At 38.9% G+C, this 20,996-nt stretch overlaps 1 protein-coding gene across 3 annotated transcripts in view; it reads right to left on the bottom strand.

Moving 5' to 3' along the window:
• The window catches only part of TBC1D23 (TBC1 domain family member 23), a 1,834,851-nt gene that overhangs the window by 463,938 nt on the left and 1,349,917 nt on the right, over nucleotides 1-20,996 (bottom strand). For all 3 annotated transcript variants that reach the window (XM_044071377.1, XM_044071378.1, XM_044071379.1), the window contains exon 14: nucleotides 16,846-16,988. In XM_044071377.1, coding sequence (XP_043927312.1) covers nucleotides 16,846-16,988 — 143 coding nt within the window. The remainder of the gene's footprint in view (nucleotides 1-16,845; nucleotides 16,989-20,996) is intronic.

The following is a 20,996-nucleotide window of genomic DNA, read 5'->3' as shown; positions in this document are numbered from 1 at the left end:
AAATTATCACGAACAGTTCTGGCAAGTCCAAATCCTATTTGGTCTAAGTCAGTCAACAGAGAAGTATTCTGGGCAATCTTTTAGTTAGCATAGCAGTGAAAAGCTGATAATTATGATTCAGAATAGATAGTGGATGGTATTAACTTATTTGTGCAGTGTTTTGACCATGTTTCAAAAATGGCAGCATTAATGTCTTGTCTTCAGGAATGGGGAGGTTCAAATGAATTAAAACACAGCTATGACTTTCAAATTATTCACAAACATTTCTTCAGCATCTATATACATTTCTACTGGCAAGCCATCAAGGCAAAGTGATTTACCTTTACCCAGTTCAGTCAACAGCTGCTATACTTCCTCTAATGAATACTCCATCATTAAGGAAGTCTGCCTACATCTGTTTACACTTATTCAAAATTACATAATTTGTAAAAAAACAAACAACAACTAATTATTAACATCTTATATGACCATCTGTTGCATATAACTGCCAGAATCTAGAAAATAGCTTAATGAGTCTTCCAGGAATTTTATCTCCCTGACAAGCGGCCCTTTATTTTACTAACCACCTTACCTGCTATTTGCTGTCACGAACCATAAGGTCACACACTTCTAATCACAAGGAATAACCACAAAGTCTCTTAGTTTATGAGATCTCTTAGTAATTTCAGCTTTATGCATCACATTTTTTTCTCAATTTTATCCTGCAGAGCACCCATGAAAGAGGACAGACCAAGAGACCTGGGAGATTCCATTTGCTTGAAATACCTCTTTAGGATGTAATGAGCTTTACTGTCTTTCCAAATGTAAAATACTTTCATTCAGGTAAGTGTTTCACCAAAGGACAGTTTCTCAGTGGAAGAGTCAGAGAAGTTGAAATCTTCAGCATCAGAATCATAGACAAGGGGAAAGGAAACCTGGGGGAAGTAATCCAGACCGACCTGCTCGGGGTTCTGATGCTGATCACCCCTTCAAATGAAGGGTTTCTTTGTACCCTAAAAGGGAGAGAAGAGGTTCCTGCCATGGTCTGTAAGGCTTTATGAAGGCCTTCAGCCAGTTTAAACCAGTTCTCCGTATCAAGCTGTTAACAGTGGGAAAGGGAGGGAAGAACCGCCTCCTTTTTTGAGGGAATCTGGCAAGGGGCTAGGGAGGGAGAAATATGCTTTGTTTTTTTGAGTCTTTTTGAGGGGATGTCCACTCACAAACTTGGGATGTGTTCTCGAAGGCCAGACTTCCATACCAAAACTATCAATCTCCTCCCTATCAAAAACTCTGTGGATGCCACCCTCTCCTTTTATAATAATTACCAGGGGCTCCTCTTTGCCCCCCCAAAGCCTGGTATCTGGGGAGGTCCCTGTGAGAAGTCAGTCCAAACAAATGTACCTTGTCTTAAAATATGATGGCCACCTACAAGGAATCAACACAGGGCAGGGGAGAAGACTGTCATTCAAGGGCTGCAAAAGCACCTTGGCAGAACCAGTCATCATAGATTGTTCAGATAACTGGTACATCTACAATGATGTTAAACATGTTCCAAGTTTCTGCTCGAGCTTCTTCTTGAGCAGAAAGTTGAAGAAAGAGGATGATCCTGCTGATGGCATAATGGAAAGTGTTAAAGCTTCAAAATGTTTGCAGTGCAAGCTAACATACAGGGTACCAAATTAAGAACAGTTTCAACTTGGAAGCATACATCTACTGAATAGATGGCCTCTAGAAGTCTCAATAAGGATCAGCACATTTATAGCAAGATAAGGCTCAAGTTGGAGCTGGCTGTTATCCCAGCAGTTTGGGATGTTCATTTTGTGTGCTGCACAGGACTAGAGGGCTTGACGACACACACTTCTCAGCCACCAGAAGGAGAAAATAATGAGTTTTGCTTTTGTTTCCCAAAAGTTTGATATGATGCAAATTCAAGGTAGAACACTATATAGAACATTTCTGTATCACACTGTGAAGAACATGCCCACAGCCACCTCCCTCTTCCCCTTCTGCAGTGAAAAAAAAGAATGGACATTGTTTTTTGGAATACCAGAGCAGACAATCTCTGGAATGCCCCACTTCAAGAAATCCAAAAAAAGACTCAGCATCTGAATTCACAGCTCTAGAAGATCAGTGAAGGCCTTCAAAGAATCCACCAGTCATTTCTGTTTCTGGGGATGTTTAATTTTCACATAACAAAGTCCTTTTACTGACCCACTGCCAAATAAGCATCTTTTCTCTGCAAAGGTAGAATTACCCTGTGTCACCTTCCTTTAAATATCACACACTAGACTAGATAGCTGATCAAATAAGGAGGATGCCTAGGAACAGTTTTGTGTTCCAGTGCCCTGAGAGCCAAGAAGAGCCCCATATGGCTGATAAGGAGCCTGTTCTCCAGGGAGACCATAAACAGTGCACAGTCAGAGCTGAGAAGTACTCCTCAGCACACCACCCATCAACAATACCTGCAACAAACTGAACTGCAGAAAATGAAGGCACACCAACCATTTGGTGGGAACTGTCAACAGACGTCTAACACAGGGAAGAGATCAGTGAACTGTGGCCATGTTACAAATAGCAGCACAGCCTCTATGGCACATTTTAGCAGCAAATTCTGGGGCTGTTTCAAGAGCTCCACTGAGATGGATTAGTATTGCTAGTTCCATGAGATACCTAAGAGCAGGCAAGTCTGGAATTCATTCATTCCTTGTGACAGTTCTCTATGGAAGGTCAAACTTAGAGAACTGTCCCTCTAATGGGCAGCCTCACACCTAAATAAGGAATACTGAGGCTGGACTAATAGGTCTGTCCAGCTGGAAGACTTGGCATAGGATGGTGCAAGCATGTAAAGTGCTTTCCTTCCCTGGGTGGAATAGATGCTCCTCCTCTTTTTGGGATGAGGATGCCCTGGCATACAAAAGGAGGAAGGAAGAGGTGTACAGGGAATTTAAAGGTCCTCCACAGTGGTGATGGCCTGATTTGTCTTCAAGAGATCACCATCTATGTCTTGTAAGGCCTGGCACAACAGCCCTGCTGGCTTGAAATGGGCATAAGGAATACTGTTCCAAAGTTCATCCCTAAGGCAGGATAATCTCAGCCACACCATCCTGCACAGGCAAATCCTTAAAAAATTGCATCCATAGACAAAAAACTAGAGCAAGTCATGAGGAAGCCAACATCAGGAGCAATCAAGAAAGACAAAAATTAGATCCACCATGAGCCCGCACTCCAGGAAATCTCAAGAGCTTCTCCAAAGCCTGGTTTAAAAGTGAGGACTAGAATTTGGGCAGGTGTGATGAACAGCTGAGCACTCTCAGGTAGAACAGTATACTTTTGCTATACTTATCCAAACCTTCTGACTACTTGCCAGGCAGACAAGTGGAAAAAGGTCATCTCCTGGACCTACATGGGACTGAAGAAATCAAAAAGAAGTGAGCTTAAAGATACTATGTAAGGGACCCAACTCCATTTAAATGTTTTTTTAAAGGGTGTCTATCTTCTTAGGTGCTACTGAACAGGGTGAATTGCCTCAAAGTTTCCAAAATAATATGCCAGATAAATGATTGCATGGATGGGATAAACCAAGTATCCACTGCCTTCGTTTTTTTTTTTTTAAATCATGTTTTAACTAAGCTGGTGGGCTGATCCATGGACTCTTTTCAACCATGATCTAAGCTTTAGACAGGACAACAGTAAGAACAATTTTATATAAGAATGTATAATTTAACAATTAGTTAATACAACATATAATTTAGCAATTTTATGTTACATTATACAATTTACTTACCTTAAATACAAATCAAGATGTAGTAAGTGACATTACAGACTATATACAATAATTGAGGCTTACAAAATGAACTAAGGATAGCAGTTAAATAAGAAAAAGCGTGTTCGACAGAATTATATATTGAAAACATAGCTCAGGAATGCTTTTTTAAACAAAGAGATTTTGCAAATTTTTGTTGTCTTTGGAAGAGATTCCAGAAAGAAGTGGTGATTCTCTGAAAAGCTTTTTCAGAAGAAACAGCTACAGAGGGATATCTGCTTAGTGCAAGCATACCAGAGTAATGGGAATATAGAGTAACAGTGAAAGTGGATATGAGTACAGTAAATTACAGCAAAAAAAAGTGAAATGTTCATTAACTGGGATGATAACTGTTGACTTTAGCAGTATACAGGTGATATGAGAGAGTCAAATGGGTTAATTAATCTACACATTTTGTTCAGTTTTATGAGTAAAAATAGGTTGTTTGAACTGTCTACGGTAGTGAGAATGAATATTTTAGGTCTGAAATGAGGAGATTATTTACTATGGACTTGTATCTGTTGCAAGCAGGTTTGTTATTTGACAGGTGACTTTATGTTAAGAACCTGCAAAGTATCGTTTATGTGCCTGTGAAAGTTAAGTGACAGATTAAGAACTGCATTTAGGTATTTGGAAGATTCAGTGTCAAAGACCATACTGCCCAGATAAATACACATTTGAACTGTCTCATGTACACAGACAACCCTCTCCTCCTCCCAACAAATTCCAACACGTGAGAGATGCAACCATATAGCCAAACTGGAGGCTAAGCTCTCTCAACTCAGTACTGGCGAAACCTGTCAGGAGGAGAAGGAAACCACACTCACTACAATTCCAGTCTCACATAGACCTACCACGACAGCAAACCAAACACATAAACACACAAAAACATACTTGGAGGCTCTAAATAAAAATCTGCCTAAGCAGCAGAGACCTCCAAAGCAGACACCCAAGCAAACGCTACACCAAAACAAAACACGTGCAACACATAGCTCAGAAAGCCAGTGTGCGAACAGTCACAGCCCTTAAGGCTAAACAACACAACTGATACACTTGTAATAGGTGACTCTATTGTCAGGCACACTGACGTCCTGCCCACCAGGCTGAACAAGGAGAAGGTCACGGTGAGCTGCCTGTCGGGCGCTAGGATCCGCCACGTAACACAAGCACTCAGGTCACTCCAAGGCAAGTACAAATATGACTCAGTCATTGTCCATGCTGGTGTGAATGACCTGAGACGTACCTCCCTGGACTACATGAAAAGAGACAGAGGAGCTCTCTGAGCATGTGGCCCAGGCAGGTATGACCCTGACCTTGAGTAGCATCTTACCCTCACCAAGAATGATGCCACAATATGAAGACAAGATGATCAATTTCAACAATTGGCTTAAGTATTGGTGTCATTCAAAGGGGATCCAATGCCTATCAGCCTGGGATGACATGCTCGACAGGCCACAATGCTTCGCTAGGGACTGCTTGCACCTGTCACCCCTGGGCTTTCGGATATTGGCAAAGGCTCTTGCTACCCCCATAGTGCATTTTTTAGGCAAGGCTCAAAAGATAAACCCACCTCCATAGGTATCACAAGGGATAAGAAACTAAGAGTACTGCTACTCAACGCCAGAAGTCTAAACCTCAAGATGCATGCACTCGAAACTCTCCTTAGCATGGAGAACACTGATATCTGTGCAGTAACAGAAACCTGGTTCAAGGCTCCCGAGAGCACCTCAGCACTACCAGGTTATACCTCATACCATGCTTTTCGGCCCCAAAACTTGGACTGAACCAGAAAAGGAGGGGGAGTATCAATATTTGTCAAAGATACCCACACCTCCAGGTTGGTGGCACAGCACGAAGCATCAGAGACTATCCATGTGCAACTAACAGTGGGTAAAACTGCCTTCCAGTTTATAGCCTTCTACAAACCACCCTCCCAAACCCAGGAACCCCACTCGGCCTTCCTGAGAACACTGGAAAATATGAAGGTCTCTCCAAACACCATTATATTGGGCGACTTCAACTACCCAAACATAGACTGGGAGCATTACTCTAGCTCCAACACCCTAGCTCAAAGGTTCCTAGAATTTATAAACTCAAATGCTATGGAACAACTTGTTACCACTCCCACAAGAGGGGAAGACATACTGGACCTGATCATCACCAACATGGGGACTCTATGCTCCAGACCAGAAGCGTATCCCTCACTGGTAAGATCAGACCATAAACTAATCTCACTGGATATTCACATCCCGACCCCACCCCCTGCCCAGAAAAACCACAGAGAAAAACTTCTCTAAAGCAAATTTCACACTCCTCAAAACCGAGGTGGAATCCTTCAAAGCCCCCGGGCCTGTGGAAAATACAGCCCAGACCGCAGAATCCTTTATAAATGCATTCTATGAACACCTTCAGGAATGCATGGATCATGTAATCCCAAATAAAACCAAGACCCAATCATCCAAAGGTAGACGTCCTGTCTGGTGGACCCCAGCCATAAACAAACTATACAATAGAAGGAGGAAGCTACTACATGATAGAGCAAAATCCCAAAAAGGGAAGGCATCTCTGATCAGTGTTAGCAAAAAACTACGGGCACTCATAAAATCGTCTAAGGCCAGCTTCGAGAGAAAAATTGCACAGGACACTAAGGATAATCACAAGGCTTTCTTTAGTTATGTTAGGAACATGGGTGGGAATTCAATCCAAACCAAAGAACAAAAATGAAACTTGTAAAAAATGTCCACGGAGGCAAGGGCTCACCCAAAAGATGCTTTATTCCAACAAAAAATTCACAACCTTCACCACAGCTGACCTAGGTTTCGTCTGTATGACTTCATCAGAGTGTGGTGAAAAAGGCAGCCTATAAATACAACATTCTCAATTAATGCATTTATTAAATAATTAACTAATTAATCAATTTATGAATAAGTTAAACTCTAAAATAAAAGTGAAAATAGTAATAAACACGTACATGCCATATTAAAATTGAAATTAAAAAAGATGGTTCATTTAAAATGTAATATAAATAAATATGAAAAAATAATGTAAAAATTTAATTTTATACCCATACTACATTTAATTTATATATAAACTACATATTATTTAAACATGGAAATGAAAAATGTGCAACATACCCAATAAACAAAAAGGCATCAGCCTCAACATGTTAAAACCTAAGTTTCAACAGGGGTTTGAGCGACACACACTGCTCAAACCAGGATAAATGTAAGCCTGAAGTCTTAGTTGCCATTTTAACTCACAAACATCAAGATGGCAATCTAAGACCCTTCCATTTTGGTCCTTAATCTGTTGTTGTACAACAAAAAACTTGAAATGATGATCTTCATATGCCATGATGTGCCTAGCTAAAGAATTAGTCACTTTTTATGTTTAATGTCTAAAATGTGCTCATTAATTCTCTCCCTGAACTTCCTACAGGTCTTGCCAACATAAAATGCCGTGCACACCTGACATTTGGCAAGATAAATCACATTTTGAGAATAACAGTCAAAATGGCCCATAAATTTAATAGAGGTGTGGTTAATTTTGATTTGTTTACCTGTTATTAAAATGTGTCTGCACGTCATGCATCTCCCACATTTAAAGTTACCCAAGTTTTTGTTGGTCCTAATTTCAACCGGCTTAGTACTATTCTCAAAAATTTCTTTTAAACTTTTATCCTTTCTAAAAATAAACTTGAGTTTGTGTGTAGCCAGCCTAGAAAATTCATCCAATTTGGAAAAGGATTCCCAGTATTTTTCAATTATTCTAATAATGTACTCTGCATCTGCATTGTAAGTTAATATATATAAAAAATGTTCCTTGAATGGAGCATTACTACTCACACCTCCATTTAAAACGTTAAAAAATTCTTTTTCACTGTTTAAAATAGGTACATAAAGGCCGCTGTCCCTTTTAATTTGAACCTCACGTCTAATTTCTTCACACATGTATTTAGGATACCCTCTATTCAAAAATAATTTCATCATAAAGTCCAACTCGACCTGGAAGTCCACATCCTCACTTACCATACGGGCTGCTCTTACCATTTGCCCCTTGATAATGGCTTTCTTTTGATGGACTGGATGCCAACTATCAAAATGTAAGTATGAACTGGAGAACGTGGGCTTTCTGTAAATTTTAGAGATCAAACATTTCTTTGTCCTATCAAAAATCAACCTAATATCCAAGTATGTGATGTTGTTATATTTAACCTCATGTGTAAACTTTAAAAACCACACTGTTTGATTAATGTATCGAATAAATGCTTCTAACATGTTTTTGTCCCCTTGCCAAATAATAAGGATGTCGTCTAAAAAACGTGTATAAAATTTAATATGTGAACTAAATTCACAATCAAATACAAATTTAGATTCCCAATAGGCCATTATATAGTTAGCATATATGGGGGCACAAGCTGCCCCCATAGCTACCCCTGTGAATTGTCGAAATAAGTGTTCTTCAAAGGACAGAAAATTGTTTTTTAAGACTGTTTCCATTAATCTGACATATAAATTAATGGTGTATGGTTCATAAATGCCCGTTGCAAAAAGTTGTTCTTCCAACCACATTAGCCCCATATCATGAGGTATACATGTAAACAAATTAATGACATCAATAGTGACAAAACAAATATCATTCTGAAAGTCCAGTTTTTTAATTTTATCAAGTAAATGCCACGAATCCCTAGTGATTTGAGGAAACTTCTGTAAACCTGGTTTTAATTTTGTGTCCAAAAACTGACTAATAAATATAGTTTTACTTCTCTTCCCATCAACTATAGGCCTAAACTTGACATTGTTTAGGCCTTTATGTATTTTGGGAATTCCAAAAATTCCACTAACCACTGGTGCATTGTTAGACATAAAACTGAATTCTTTCTCATTTATTTCACCTTGAAAGAGCATATCATCTAAAATCAATTCAACCTTTTTATAGGCTATGTTAATTTCATTTCTGCTTGTTTCTATATAATTGTCACTCATAAGCATGGCTAAAATCTCACTCACATAATCGCCTTTGTCAACTATAACAACTCCACTACCCTTGTCGGGTTTCATAATTCGTATATTTGGTATATTTTTTAAAAATTTTAGAATATCTGAATCCTCTTTGTTCATGTTGTTCAAAAACAAATGCTCTCTATTATTTATATGACATCTGATGTCTTGTTCACATAAATTCTGAAAAACCTCCGTAATTTTAATGTATGGGGGGTTGAAAGTACTAGGTTTTTGTAACTTGCCTTCTTGATAGGCCCTTTCTTCTGTTATATCATTCTCAAAATACAAGGCCAAATTAAGTTTACGCACAAACATTCTAAAATCAATAAGGGTATCAACAATATTGGCCTTCCTACAAGGAACAAAGTTAAAACCTTTTGACATAAACTCAGCATGTGCATTGTCCAAAATAATACTAGAATAATTAAAAATCTTAAAATCCTTTGCTGCATTGAATAATATAGTAGGGTTGTTTAATACTCCTACTTCACTTGTTGTGTTTACATCTTCGTTTAAAATAATTTCTCCCTCAGTCGTATCAACAATAGAAGAAATAAAAGTGTTGGTTCCATCATCTGATTTAAACTGCCCTGCAGTACTTAACAAATTATCTATAGGGTCCTGTTGCTGCATTGTCTCCAAGTAAGAACCATCTAAGTTAATATGTGCCTGTACATTGTTATTAGACTCAAAATCTAAAATGTTGTAAATACTCAATTGTGATAAATTAAACTGTTCATCACTATTTGTACTAGGGTCATTGTGTAGTGAACACACAACTATGTCTGCTGCATTACTATCAGAAACAGTCTTATTCTTACTGCTGTCAACATTATACAAAGAAATATCTTGATTCAACAGTTTGTCAATATTTAAAACATGGTCGCTATGTATTAGACACCCATCTGTGTCAAAAACATCACTAATGGGAGCAGTCTTATTCATACTGCTACCACCATTTAACAAACAGCAATCATGGTCAATTTCTATAATGTTCAAATCAATGTTTTCTACATCTAGTACATACTCATCGTGCGAATTAAAGGCATGATCTCGAAAATCAATGTTGAACAAACCATTCATGCTTGCAAACGAATCATGTGTAATGTTCGTTGTAAAAGTCATTTCAGTTTCATTTTGCTTACCAAATAGGTCCAAAATGTTTCCAAACCTGTTGTTATCTTGACATGAACTTCCACATAAATCACGCTCAACCCTTATATCTGACAAAAAACAATCGATTTGGTTTGTAGATAAGTCCACTGAAACGCTGCTTACAAATTGATTGGAATCGTAACTGCCTCGAGATTTACTACAAATGATGCATTCATCATCACAGTGTGTAGGACAGTGTATGCTATATATCTTTTTGTTCACCTTCTTACAGCTTTGGCCCAATTCCGATCTTGCTCCGCTGTTTGAAATGAAACTTTTGCTCTTGCTCCCCTTCGGTTCTCCTCGTATTCCTCTCGGACTGGCTCTAGACGCTTCAATCTCTCTGAGCGTCTTGGACCGTCTTCTAAAGGGTCGCTCTCGCTGAAAAACATGCTATTTGGGCTCCTCATAACTTCCGGTGTTAATACGCTCACTGGGCTACCACTCCGATTGGCTGTATTAGTTTTATGCATGGATTTGACTTTTTCCATCTTATCATAGGGGTAAACAACCCCCGATTTGTATGTGTTGGCATCTCTATGAAGTTTATCACATTTTTTTATTAAATAAAACATCACAGCACTGATCAACATCATTAATAATGTTCACGTAATTGGTATAATAGTTCTCAAAGACCAAATCTTGTTTTATTTTAGAGTTAAGCGTGTCAAGCTCAGTAATCAACTTCTCGCATTTGATATTATTATACTTGACCATGATTTCCATAATTTGTACACTAGTAGAGTCAAACAAGTAATGCAGTTCCTTAATCATATCCCTGTTGCTTTCGCATCCATTAGGATACCACCAAATACGTAACCCTTTCGGTACAAGTCTTAACTCAATGTTTTTGGTCAAGTAACTAGCTTCTAACTGTGTTCTCTTCAATTTGAAGAGTGTTCTCTCGAATTCTTTTAACAGTGTGGCCATGGATTTATTCGTAGCAGGAACATGTTTCACTGGTACTGAGCCAATATTTGATTGAAAAATGTATGAATTGGTTAACCAACTTCCACGCATTTTAGAAACATTAATTTCACTAGTCTTGTTAGAGCGTAAACCAGAATTTTGTCGCTGACCTGAAGCATGTCCTTCATCCACATCATCAGTGCCTGATGATTGTACCACAGGGGTAGCTTGAGTTAAAGGAAGCCCCAAGCTGTATTCATTAGTGGGAACTGGCATGGTACTTTGTTTAGACTCACTCAGTTTATGAATTAAGGCAGTGTGTTCCCGAAGTTGCTCCTGAATCTGTTGTAAAAGCACCTGGATGTTAACCGGAGAGTTCTCTTCCTCCATGTGCACCGACCACAATCCAAACCAAAGAACAAAAATGAAACTTGTAAAAAATGTCCACAGAGGCAAGGGCTCACCCAAAAGATGCTTTATTCCAACAAAAAATTCACAACCTTCACCACAGCTGACCTAGGTTTCGTCTGTATGACTTCATCAGAGTGTGGTGAAAAAGGCAGCCTATAAATACAACATTCTCAATTAATGCATTTATTAAATAATTAACTAATTAATCAATTTATGAATAAGTTAAACTCTAAAATAAAAGTGAAAATAGTAATAAACACGTACATGCCATATTAAAATTGAAATTAAAAAAGATGGTTCATTTAAAATGTAATATAAATAAATATGAAAAAATAATGTAAAAATTGAATTTTATACCCATACTACATTTAATTTATATATAAACTACATATTATTTAAACATGGAAATGAAAAATGTGCAACATACCCAATAAACAAAAAGGCATCAGCCTCAACATGTTAAAAACCTAAGTTTCAACAGGGGTTTGAGCGACTTTGATTTTTTTTATATATATTAACTTACAATGCAGATGCAGAGTACATTATTAGAATAATTGAAAAATACTGGGAATCCTTTTCCAAATTGGATGAATTTTCTAGGCTGGCTACACACAAACTCAAGTTTATTTTTAGAAAGGATAAAAGTTTAAAAGAAATTTTTGAGAATAGTACTAAGCCGGTTGAAATTAGGACCAACAAAAACTTGGGTAACTTTAAATGTGGGAGATGCATGACGTGCAGACACATTTTAATAACAGGTCAAAATTAACCACACCTCTATTAAATTTATGGGCCATTTTGACTGTTATTCTCAAAATGTGATTTATCTTGCCAAATGTCAGGTGTGCACGGCATTTTATGTTGGCAAGACCTGTAGGAAGTTCAGGGAGAGAATTAATGAGCACATTTTAGACATTAAACATAAAAAAGTGACTAATTCTTTAGCTAGGCACATCATGGCATATGAAGATCATCATTTCAAGTTTTTTGTTGTACAACAACAGATTAAGGACCAAAATGGAAGGGTCTTAGACTGCCATCTTGATGTTTGTGAGTTAAAATGGCAACTAAGACTTCAGACTTACATTTATCCTGGTTTGAACGAGTGTGTGTCGCTCAAACCCCTGTTGAAACTTAGGTTTTTAACATGTTGAGGCTGATGCCTTTTTGTTTATCGGGTATGTTGCACATTTTTCATTTCCATGTTTAAATAATATGTAGTTTATATATAAATTAAATGTAGTATGGGTATAAAATTAAATTTTTACATTATTTTTTCATATTTATTTATATTACATTTTAAATGAACCATCTTTTTTAATTTCAATTTTAATATGGCATGTACGTGTTTATTACTATTTTCACTTTTATTTTAGAGTTTAACTTATTCATAAATTGATTAATTAGTTAATTATTTAATAAATGCATTAATTGAGAATGTTGTATTTATAGGCTGCCTTTTTCACCACACTCTGATGAAGTCATACAGACGAAACCTAGGTCAGCTGTGGTGAAGGTTGTGAATTTTTTGTTGGAATAAAGCATCTTTTGGGTGAGCCCTTGCCTCCGTGGACATTTTTTACATGGGTGGGAATTCCCAGATATGCTCAGAATTAGTCCAAAATGACAAAAAATACACCGAACACACAGACATTGCCAACATCCTAGCTGACAGGTTCAGCACAAACCCCCCCCCTCCCCACCAAAAGGACAAATATCTATCCCAGCAGAGTGCTGCCCCCCTGACATCTCAGATGCTCAGTTAAGAGCCACCCTCTCCAAAGCAAAAAACACAGCATCAATGGGACCAGACGGTGTCCCGGGCTGCGTCCTACATGAACTCCAAGAAGAGCTAAACCCAAACATAAAACTACTGTTCAATCTCAGCCTTACCACAGGATATGTACCCAAAGAGTGGCGTACAGCAACAGTGGTCCCTCTCCACAAAGGTGGTGCCTCAACGGATCCTGGAAACTATCGCCCCATAAGCCTGACTAGCTTGGTCTGCAAAGCTATGGAAAGGATCATCATGGACCTCATAAAAAGATATTGGGGACCTACAGACACTGGATCCTACCCAGTTCGGCTTTGTTAAGGGCAGATCCTGCCTCTTAAACCTGGTCGATTTCTTTGAAACAGTCACCAAGGCCATTGACGAGGGGAAGGTGGTCCACACAGCCTACCTGGACCTCGCAAAAGCCTTCGATACAATACCCCACTCGGGCATTATAGATAAGCTCACCAGCTTAAATATAAACCCCTATGTCACTAGATGGGTTGCAAACTGGCTCAAGGACAGAACCCACATGGTTAGAATTGCTGGAGCCATGTCAGACTCCAAACCAGTTACAAGTGGCATCCCACAAGGCTCAGTCCTGGGACCTCTCCTTTTCGGTATATATTTCTCGGAGGTACAGGCCAACACAGAAAGACTGTGGCTGACCAAGTTCGCAGATGACTGCAAACTGGGTGCTATAATCGACTCTCCAGCCGACACAAGCATCCTCCAAAAGGGCCTCATAGAAACAGACAACTGGTGCGAGAGCCATGGCCTCAAGCTAAAGTGGTTAGAAAAACATTTTATATAGCCCACCTAATCATGAGGGGATTCACATCTAGATCAGTGGAGGTCATCGTGCCTCTTTACTCATCCCTCATCAGGTCCATAATTGAGTACAATGCCCCTTTTGGGATGTACCTTACCAGACACCTGCAGCAACTGGAAAGACCCCAAAAGTACCTCACAAAGAGGATCAAAGGGCTCAAACAGATGCCATATGCTGCCCGGTTAAAGAAACTCCAGCTCTACTCAGTGGCATACCGCCTGCTCAGAGGCGATCTGTGCCTGACGTATAAAGCCATGTCCAACCCGGAATTAATGGACATGCTGCACCTCAGAAAATCCAAATCCCATCGAGCCACGTGCTCGAGAGACTTGAACCTCAGCACTGAAATAAATAGGACATGCTGGAGGGACAGATTCATAACCCAGAGGCTCCCTTCACTCTGGAATAAAATCCCAGTCCAGGTTAGGCAGAGTCCCTCATTGACTCTCTTCAAGAGGAATCTTGATGAGTGGATGGGGGATCGTAGGTTTACCCCGGGTATCACTTCTGTGTCACTGCTAGACAGAGGCACAGTATACTAACCTCGAAAAAGGGCATAGCAAAATTAATTTAAAATGGGTGGCGAAAGCCAAACACACTCTGGCTAGGCTTATAAATGCCCTAGGGCAGATAGCCTAGTAGGAACCTATGAACCTAAGAGGAGGAAGAGTACAGCTTTTGGCTTCTGGCAAAGATCAACAAGTTTGTTTCTGAGAAATTACCTACTAATTAGACTTTTTGTGAATGAGAAACTGATCTCCAGGGAATCAACTTGTATGAAGAATGTTTTCTTTCCCAAATATGCAGCAAGGCATTTCTGAGGGAAAGGGGTAGCAGCACAAGGCCATCTCATGTTAGATTTCATATGCCTCAGATCTCACCGGACACATCCATCTGCACGAAGGTTGACATGGTGAGGAATCAATGTGCTTGAACTTTTCAGATATGACAGGCTCCTCAAACACTCTAAATAGCTTGAAAGAGAAGTTTATGCCTCCATTACTTGCATGTGTGGTCTTACAAACTGTACTGTACTAGGGTGTGCAGGTGACAGAGAAACAGCATGTATGAGTATGCCTACTGAAGGCAGCACATAGGGAAGAAAGGATTGCACTACCCCCTACACTGGAAGGCCTTCTTCTTAATGGTGTAGTCCAGTATCCATGAGTCAAGTTTCTCATTAAATGTCAAAGATCTATTTAAAGTCTAGGTTTGAAGCTGAGAGCCCAGCACCTCCCCAACCTTGTCCGACATACTACTGAGCATTGGGGTGACCTATGGAAAGAAGGCCATGGCCTTGAGTACATCTAACCTGGACCAGCGACTCAAGGGACTGCTCCAAGTGGCCCTCAAGCTCTAGCTGATTAACCAGGGACTATGCAGTGCTAGAGTACAAGCACGCCAGAACTCAACACCCAGAGTGCAAACCATGGCGTGCCTCCACTGGGCGGCTCATACTCCTCCAGTGTGGAGGGTCAGCAGAGGATTGAATAATCACTAGTCATGAGCAACCTTAGCAACTGTGCAACCCAGAAGGATGTTTCAGAAATGGACCTACTACCAGGATGGTTTAAAGCCACAAGCCTTCTACCCTTGTGTCAATGCTCCTGTTGATGCCTAGGACTGTGCAGTAGACCCTCCCATCAGTCTCCATACAAGGAAATCTCAACTGTTGCCATCCTTTTGGTTTAAGGAAAAGTCAGAAGCTTCTCTCTCTACCTCTCTTGCTGGTGTCAAGTGGCAGACATCATACCTGTCCCCAAGACAACACAGTCTGTGTTGCAGAAAGTCTTGACTGGAAATCTGATGGCCATAGAGACCCTTAATGGACTGGCAATTAGGCACAGAACACAAATGTTTACCCAGGAAAAGTTAGGATCATGACTCAAATAGTATAGATGGCAGAAAAGAAGTGGTGGGCTGAAGGATAAGGCATGTTTACATAACTGATGTGTGATATAGTATACATTGGCATAAAGCATGAACACCCTGATTATAAGATCTTCCAGTAAAATGTGCTAAGTGGTGACTGGTTGAAAGTATGAACCTAGCAACAGGGCCCATCAAACGGGTGTTTTTTTACACTGATGGTAAAAAAATTAAAAATGAATTCAACACAACCCTCATACAAGACACTTACTGGTTTTTAAGCTATGAACTTAACTCTCCATTTACCCACTTAATCCAGTTCAGGGTTACGAGGGAGCCCAAACCTATCTCTACATTCAATAAGTGCAAGGCAGTGAGGAACTAGTCCTGGAAGGTATGTCAAATCATTGCAGGATGCGTGCATACACACACACATACATACATCTATAAGCAATTTGGAGACTCACCAATTCACCCACAGCATATATATATATATATATATATATATATATATATATATATACACACACACACACATATATATATATATATATATATATATATATATATATATATATACACACACACATATATATATATATATACACACATATATATATATATATATATATATATATACACATATATATATATATATATATATATATATATATATATACACACACACATATATATATATATACACACATATATATATATATATATATATATATATATATATATATATATATATATATATATATATATATATATACACACACACACACACACACACACACACACACACACACACACACACACACACACATGTATAGAATATGGGAGGAAAATGGAGCACCTGGAGAAAATTCATACAGACAGGAGAAGAATGTACACACTTCACAGAAAAAAGTACCCCTGCTGAGAACCAAACTTCAGAACCAAGCACTATAAAGAAGCAACACTAATCATTCTGCCAACCGCAACAGACTTGTTCACATTAATAAAATATCCCCTACTACCCTTATGAAGAAGTTTAAAAACATCGGCATGAATCAGTATAATGCAGCATCATTTAGTGGGAGCAAAGTAAACCAGTAACACAGTATACCTGTCAACAGGGGCTGATGTGTTTTCTATGAAGCTTATCACCTTTTCTTTCACATTTACAGATTTTGACTTCAGGGCAAAGGTCATTTTATTGACCAGTGACTTGACCCCCTTTCCATCTGCAGAACCATTAGTTAAGTCACCCTACAAGATACAAAAAATAAAAGTTAACCAAATTTACTATGATACCCTTCAACAGTCATCTAAATGTTTTCTCATAAAAATGGATTACACCTTTTCTGAACTTTAAATACATTTGGAAATACTCAGCTGTCATATTTTCTAATCTGTACTGACCACGTGGGGTTAACACCAACTTATGTTTCAAACCAAATGGTACAATGGACTGACTTGCTCAAAAACTAAGCTATGCCTGCTTATGAAGTATATGAGGTCTGCTGATTATACTCCAAGGCTGGTAAAAAATAAGCTCATTATGTACTTCTCTGACATCAGAGAAGTGCACAACTTCTGCTCTGCATCTCTGAAACCTATGCTTTAGTATTACGCCACAGCACACATGGCAGTCACCACAGAGGAGCAGTGGAAGATTTAACAGCTTTAAAAGTTGTAATATACTTTGCACTTAAACACAGAAAAAAAAACAAGTGTGACAGAGGAAAACATCTAACAGCCTTTAAAGCTGTTGTTTAATCAGAACGAAACGTAACTTCTGTCCACTGTCCTTGTGCCAGTGCTAAGTATTTTAACAATTTAAAAGCTTCAAAACACGTTGTGCACCTTGTACTTTTTCCTCTACCTCACAGTATACTAAAATAGTTATGAAGAATTATGATCAGGTTTCTCCAGTTATAATCAACCAATTATCTCTTTTTGAAATGGAAGACAAGAGAGACTGAAAAATGAATGTCAAGAAAATCAAACAGTTAACATATGGGCTATGAACGGAGACCCAGTCATAACATATTACATGGTAAAGATAACATGACAAATAAGCTGTATGTAAACATAAACAATGTGCTGTGCTTCTCTATCAGCTATCACAGCAACTGCCTTCTGTTCTATCAACAAAATGTCCAAGAATTAGTTGACATCTGACCAGCTTCACTTTGGCAGGTTACAAAATATCAGGACTAAGATTTGGATGAGTTTTTCAAGCTGCCAATACCACTAAGCTCTTTCTAAGCATGGCACTTAAAAAAGAAAAAAATATAAAGGAAAATTTTTCAGAAGAATCTTAGCCAATGCTTTTGCCACGTCATAATTAAAATACTGAAGTATTTTTGATTATTATTAACACAATATTAAATAAAAAGATATACCACATTGCCATTTCGCAGTTTATAAAATTAAGCGTTTTTACATACATTAAGATTTCATCGGAATATTTACACAAATCCTGAAAATGTTTAAATAACCCACTAAAATGATGTCTTTCAAGAAATCACAAGATACATACTGTCAGCTACAAGTGATTTGCAGCCTTAAGCTGAGCAACACATTTGATACAGACAGTCCCATTCAAACCAGGTAAAAAAACAAACTACTTTCATCTGTCACATCAATTATTTTTTCTCAAAGTGTTTCTAAATCATCTCTCCTGCCTAAGTCACGAACCTGTTCTAATACATATCATAAACTTGAGAATGTCTACCTATAGCAATGTTTTCGCAATTGTTTTTAATTTCATAAATATGTCAATAAATCCTTTCTTTTAACATTCTGTCAGTCTTGCCAATATAAAAGCTCCACAAATCTCACAAGGAAATATAAACTATAGTTTTCCTATTACAAGTGCACCTGTTACTTGCCTTGTGGAAAAAAAATCCTATTGGAAATGTGAAGGGTTGAAGCACTGGTTTTAACACACACTGCTTGCATACCCCACAGATAAAAGTACACACACTGCTTGTATACCCTACAGATAAAAGTTCCATGGCCCATCTCATTAGTAAGGGTATCTCATCCAGGGACAAGGTGGTCATAACATCCCTGTATTCTTCCCTTGTAAGATCCATTACTGAGTACAATGCCCCTTTCGGCATGTACCTCACAAAGCACATGCAGCAGCTGGAGACACCAGAGGTTTCACACCCAGAGAATCCAGGGCCTCAAACATTTAGCCTACACAGATAGGCTAAAAGCCCTGTCCCTCTACTCAGTCTCCTACAGACTCCTCAGAGGTGACCTCTGTCTGACATACAAAGCAATCTCAGACCCTGCCCTGATGGGACTGCTGCATATCCGCAAGTCAAGCTCCACTCGAGTAACCTGCATGTGTGATCTCAACCTGGTCTGTGACATCAATAAGACATATTGGCAGGACAAATTTGTGTCCCAGAGACTCCCCCTTTTGTGGAATAAACTCCCTCTCCAAGTAAACCAGAATACCTCATTAAACCTTCTTAAGCGCAACCTGGATAACTGGATGGGGAACAGAAAACACACCCCTGGGATTCCACCAGTGTCCCTGCTGGACAGTGGCATAGGGTGCTTACTTGTTGGAACATGGGCTAAATTCTTGGCTAGGCTTGTAAGGGCCTCAGGGACAATAGCCTAGCAACTTCCTATGATCTCTTATCAGACGTGGGTGTTGCTGGACCAATTCATGTGAGAGTACATGGTTTATAGCTATAGCCTTTGTTTTATCTTCAATCATTTTATATCCTGAAAAAAAACTGTCTCAGAATATTTCACAATAATCACAAAATCAGTCACCAACAAACACCTTAATAAAAAACACTGTAAGGTACCAATGAAGGCTGCCCTCCTTGTTCACATACACAGATCCAAACACTTCTTATTGGTAATCCAAAATACGATGGCCAAGTTACATCCAAATAGATTTTATTGCAAAACAAACAAAATAAAACAGATTAATCTAGTTCATGATTTTCTCTTTAGCACTCTGCAATTGTGCCTCCTCTTGCTCTGAGAGATTCCCTTTATTTTTTAATACTTTAACCTTTGTCTGCCCCTCTAAATTCTTATTACTCCTTAACCAGATCTCTTTTTCTTTTACTTCTACACTATTTTTGAACTCTACTTTCATTTATCCACTCACTAACTCCCAGATACTTTCTACTACATATTTCTACCTGTTAAAAAGTGAGGCAGGTAGGGAAGTGCCAGTGTCTCGTATTCACCTCCATACTCTGTGTTTTTATCTTAGTAATAATTGGTGCATGATCTGAAATAAGAAGTTATGTACTTACCATAACGTTCCATGTTAGTTGTCTTCTTCTCACCTTCTTTCTTGCTGGATGGGTTCGGAGCCGACCCTCGGCTCCAACTCGGCCTATACTATAGCTCGAGAGCTATTTTTACCGGCTCGAGGCAGCCCTATATCCCACAATACCATGCGCTAACCTCCCCAGATCTCGTTGGTAGCTAACACATAGTATAAAAATATTATTATTATCAAATACGGTCTCCCTGCTGGTAACACTAATGATACGGGGTAACCGTGAAGGACTATATAACATGAAATAGAAGGACTCAAAGACCTTCAAGTCTGTCCAGGCTAGGGGGCAGGAGGGAGGGACGCAAGAAAGAAGGCGGGAAGAAGACAACTAACATGGAACGTTATGGTAAGTACATAACTTCTTAATGTTAAGTTGTCATTCTCGCCTTCATTCTTGCTGGATGGGACAGCGTCCCTAGCACCTTGGTCCTGGGTGGCTCAACGGAACAGACTCCTCAGTACGGTGGAACCAAAGTCAGCCCTATTTCTGGAGGCTATATCAAGCTTATAATGGGTAATAAAAGTATGTTGAGAAGCCCATGTAGCTGCTGCACATATGGCATCTAATGGTAACCTTGCTTGAAAAGCTGTTGATATTGATAGTGCCCTGGTTGAATGAGCCTTAGGTCTAGACGGGAGATGTTTGTGTCTCAACTCGTAGACAAAGGTAATGATGGATGTCAACCATCTGGAAAGAGTTACCTTTGATACTGGGAGTCCTTTCTTTCCTTCAGCATAAGAGAGAAAGAGCTGTTCTGACTTTCTGAATTGTTTTGTCCTGTCTAGATAATATCGCAGCTGGCGATGAACATCCAAGGAATGTAATTTCTGTTCAGCCCTGTTAGAATAATCTGGGAAGAAAACAGGCAAGTCAATAGTGTGGTTCAGATTTGATTCAGAAGAAACTTTCGGTAGAAAGGAAGGATTCGTTCTGAGAGTTACCCTGT

Source organism: Protopterus annectens, chromosome 5.part0, assembly GCF_019279795.1.
Source record: "Protopterus annectens isolate FY-2018-M chromosome 5.part0, PAN1.0, whole genome shotgun sequence".
Classification (NCBI taxonomy): domain Eukaryota; kingdom Metazoa; phylum Chordata; order Ceratodontiformes; family Protopteridae; genus Protopterus; species Protopterus annectens.
This window is presented reverse-complemented; position numbering and strand designations above follow the sequence as displayed.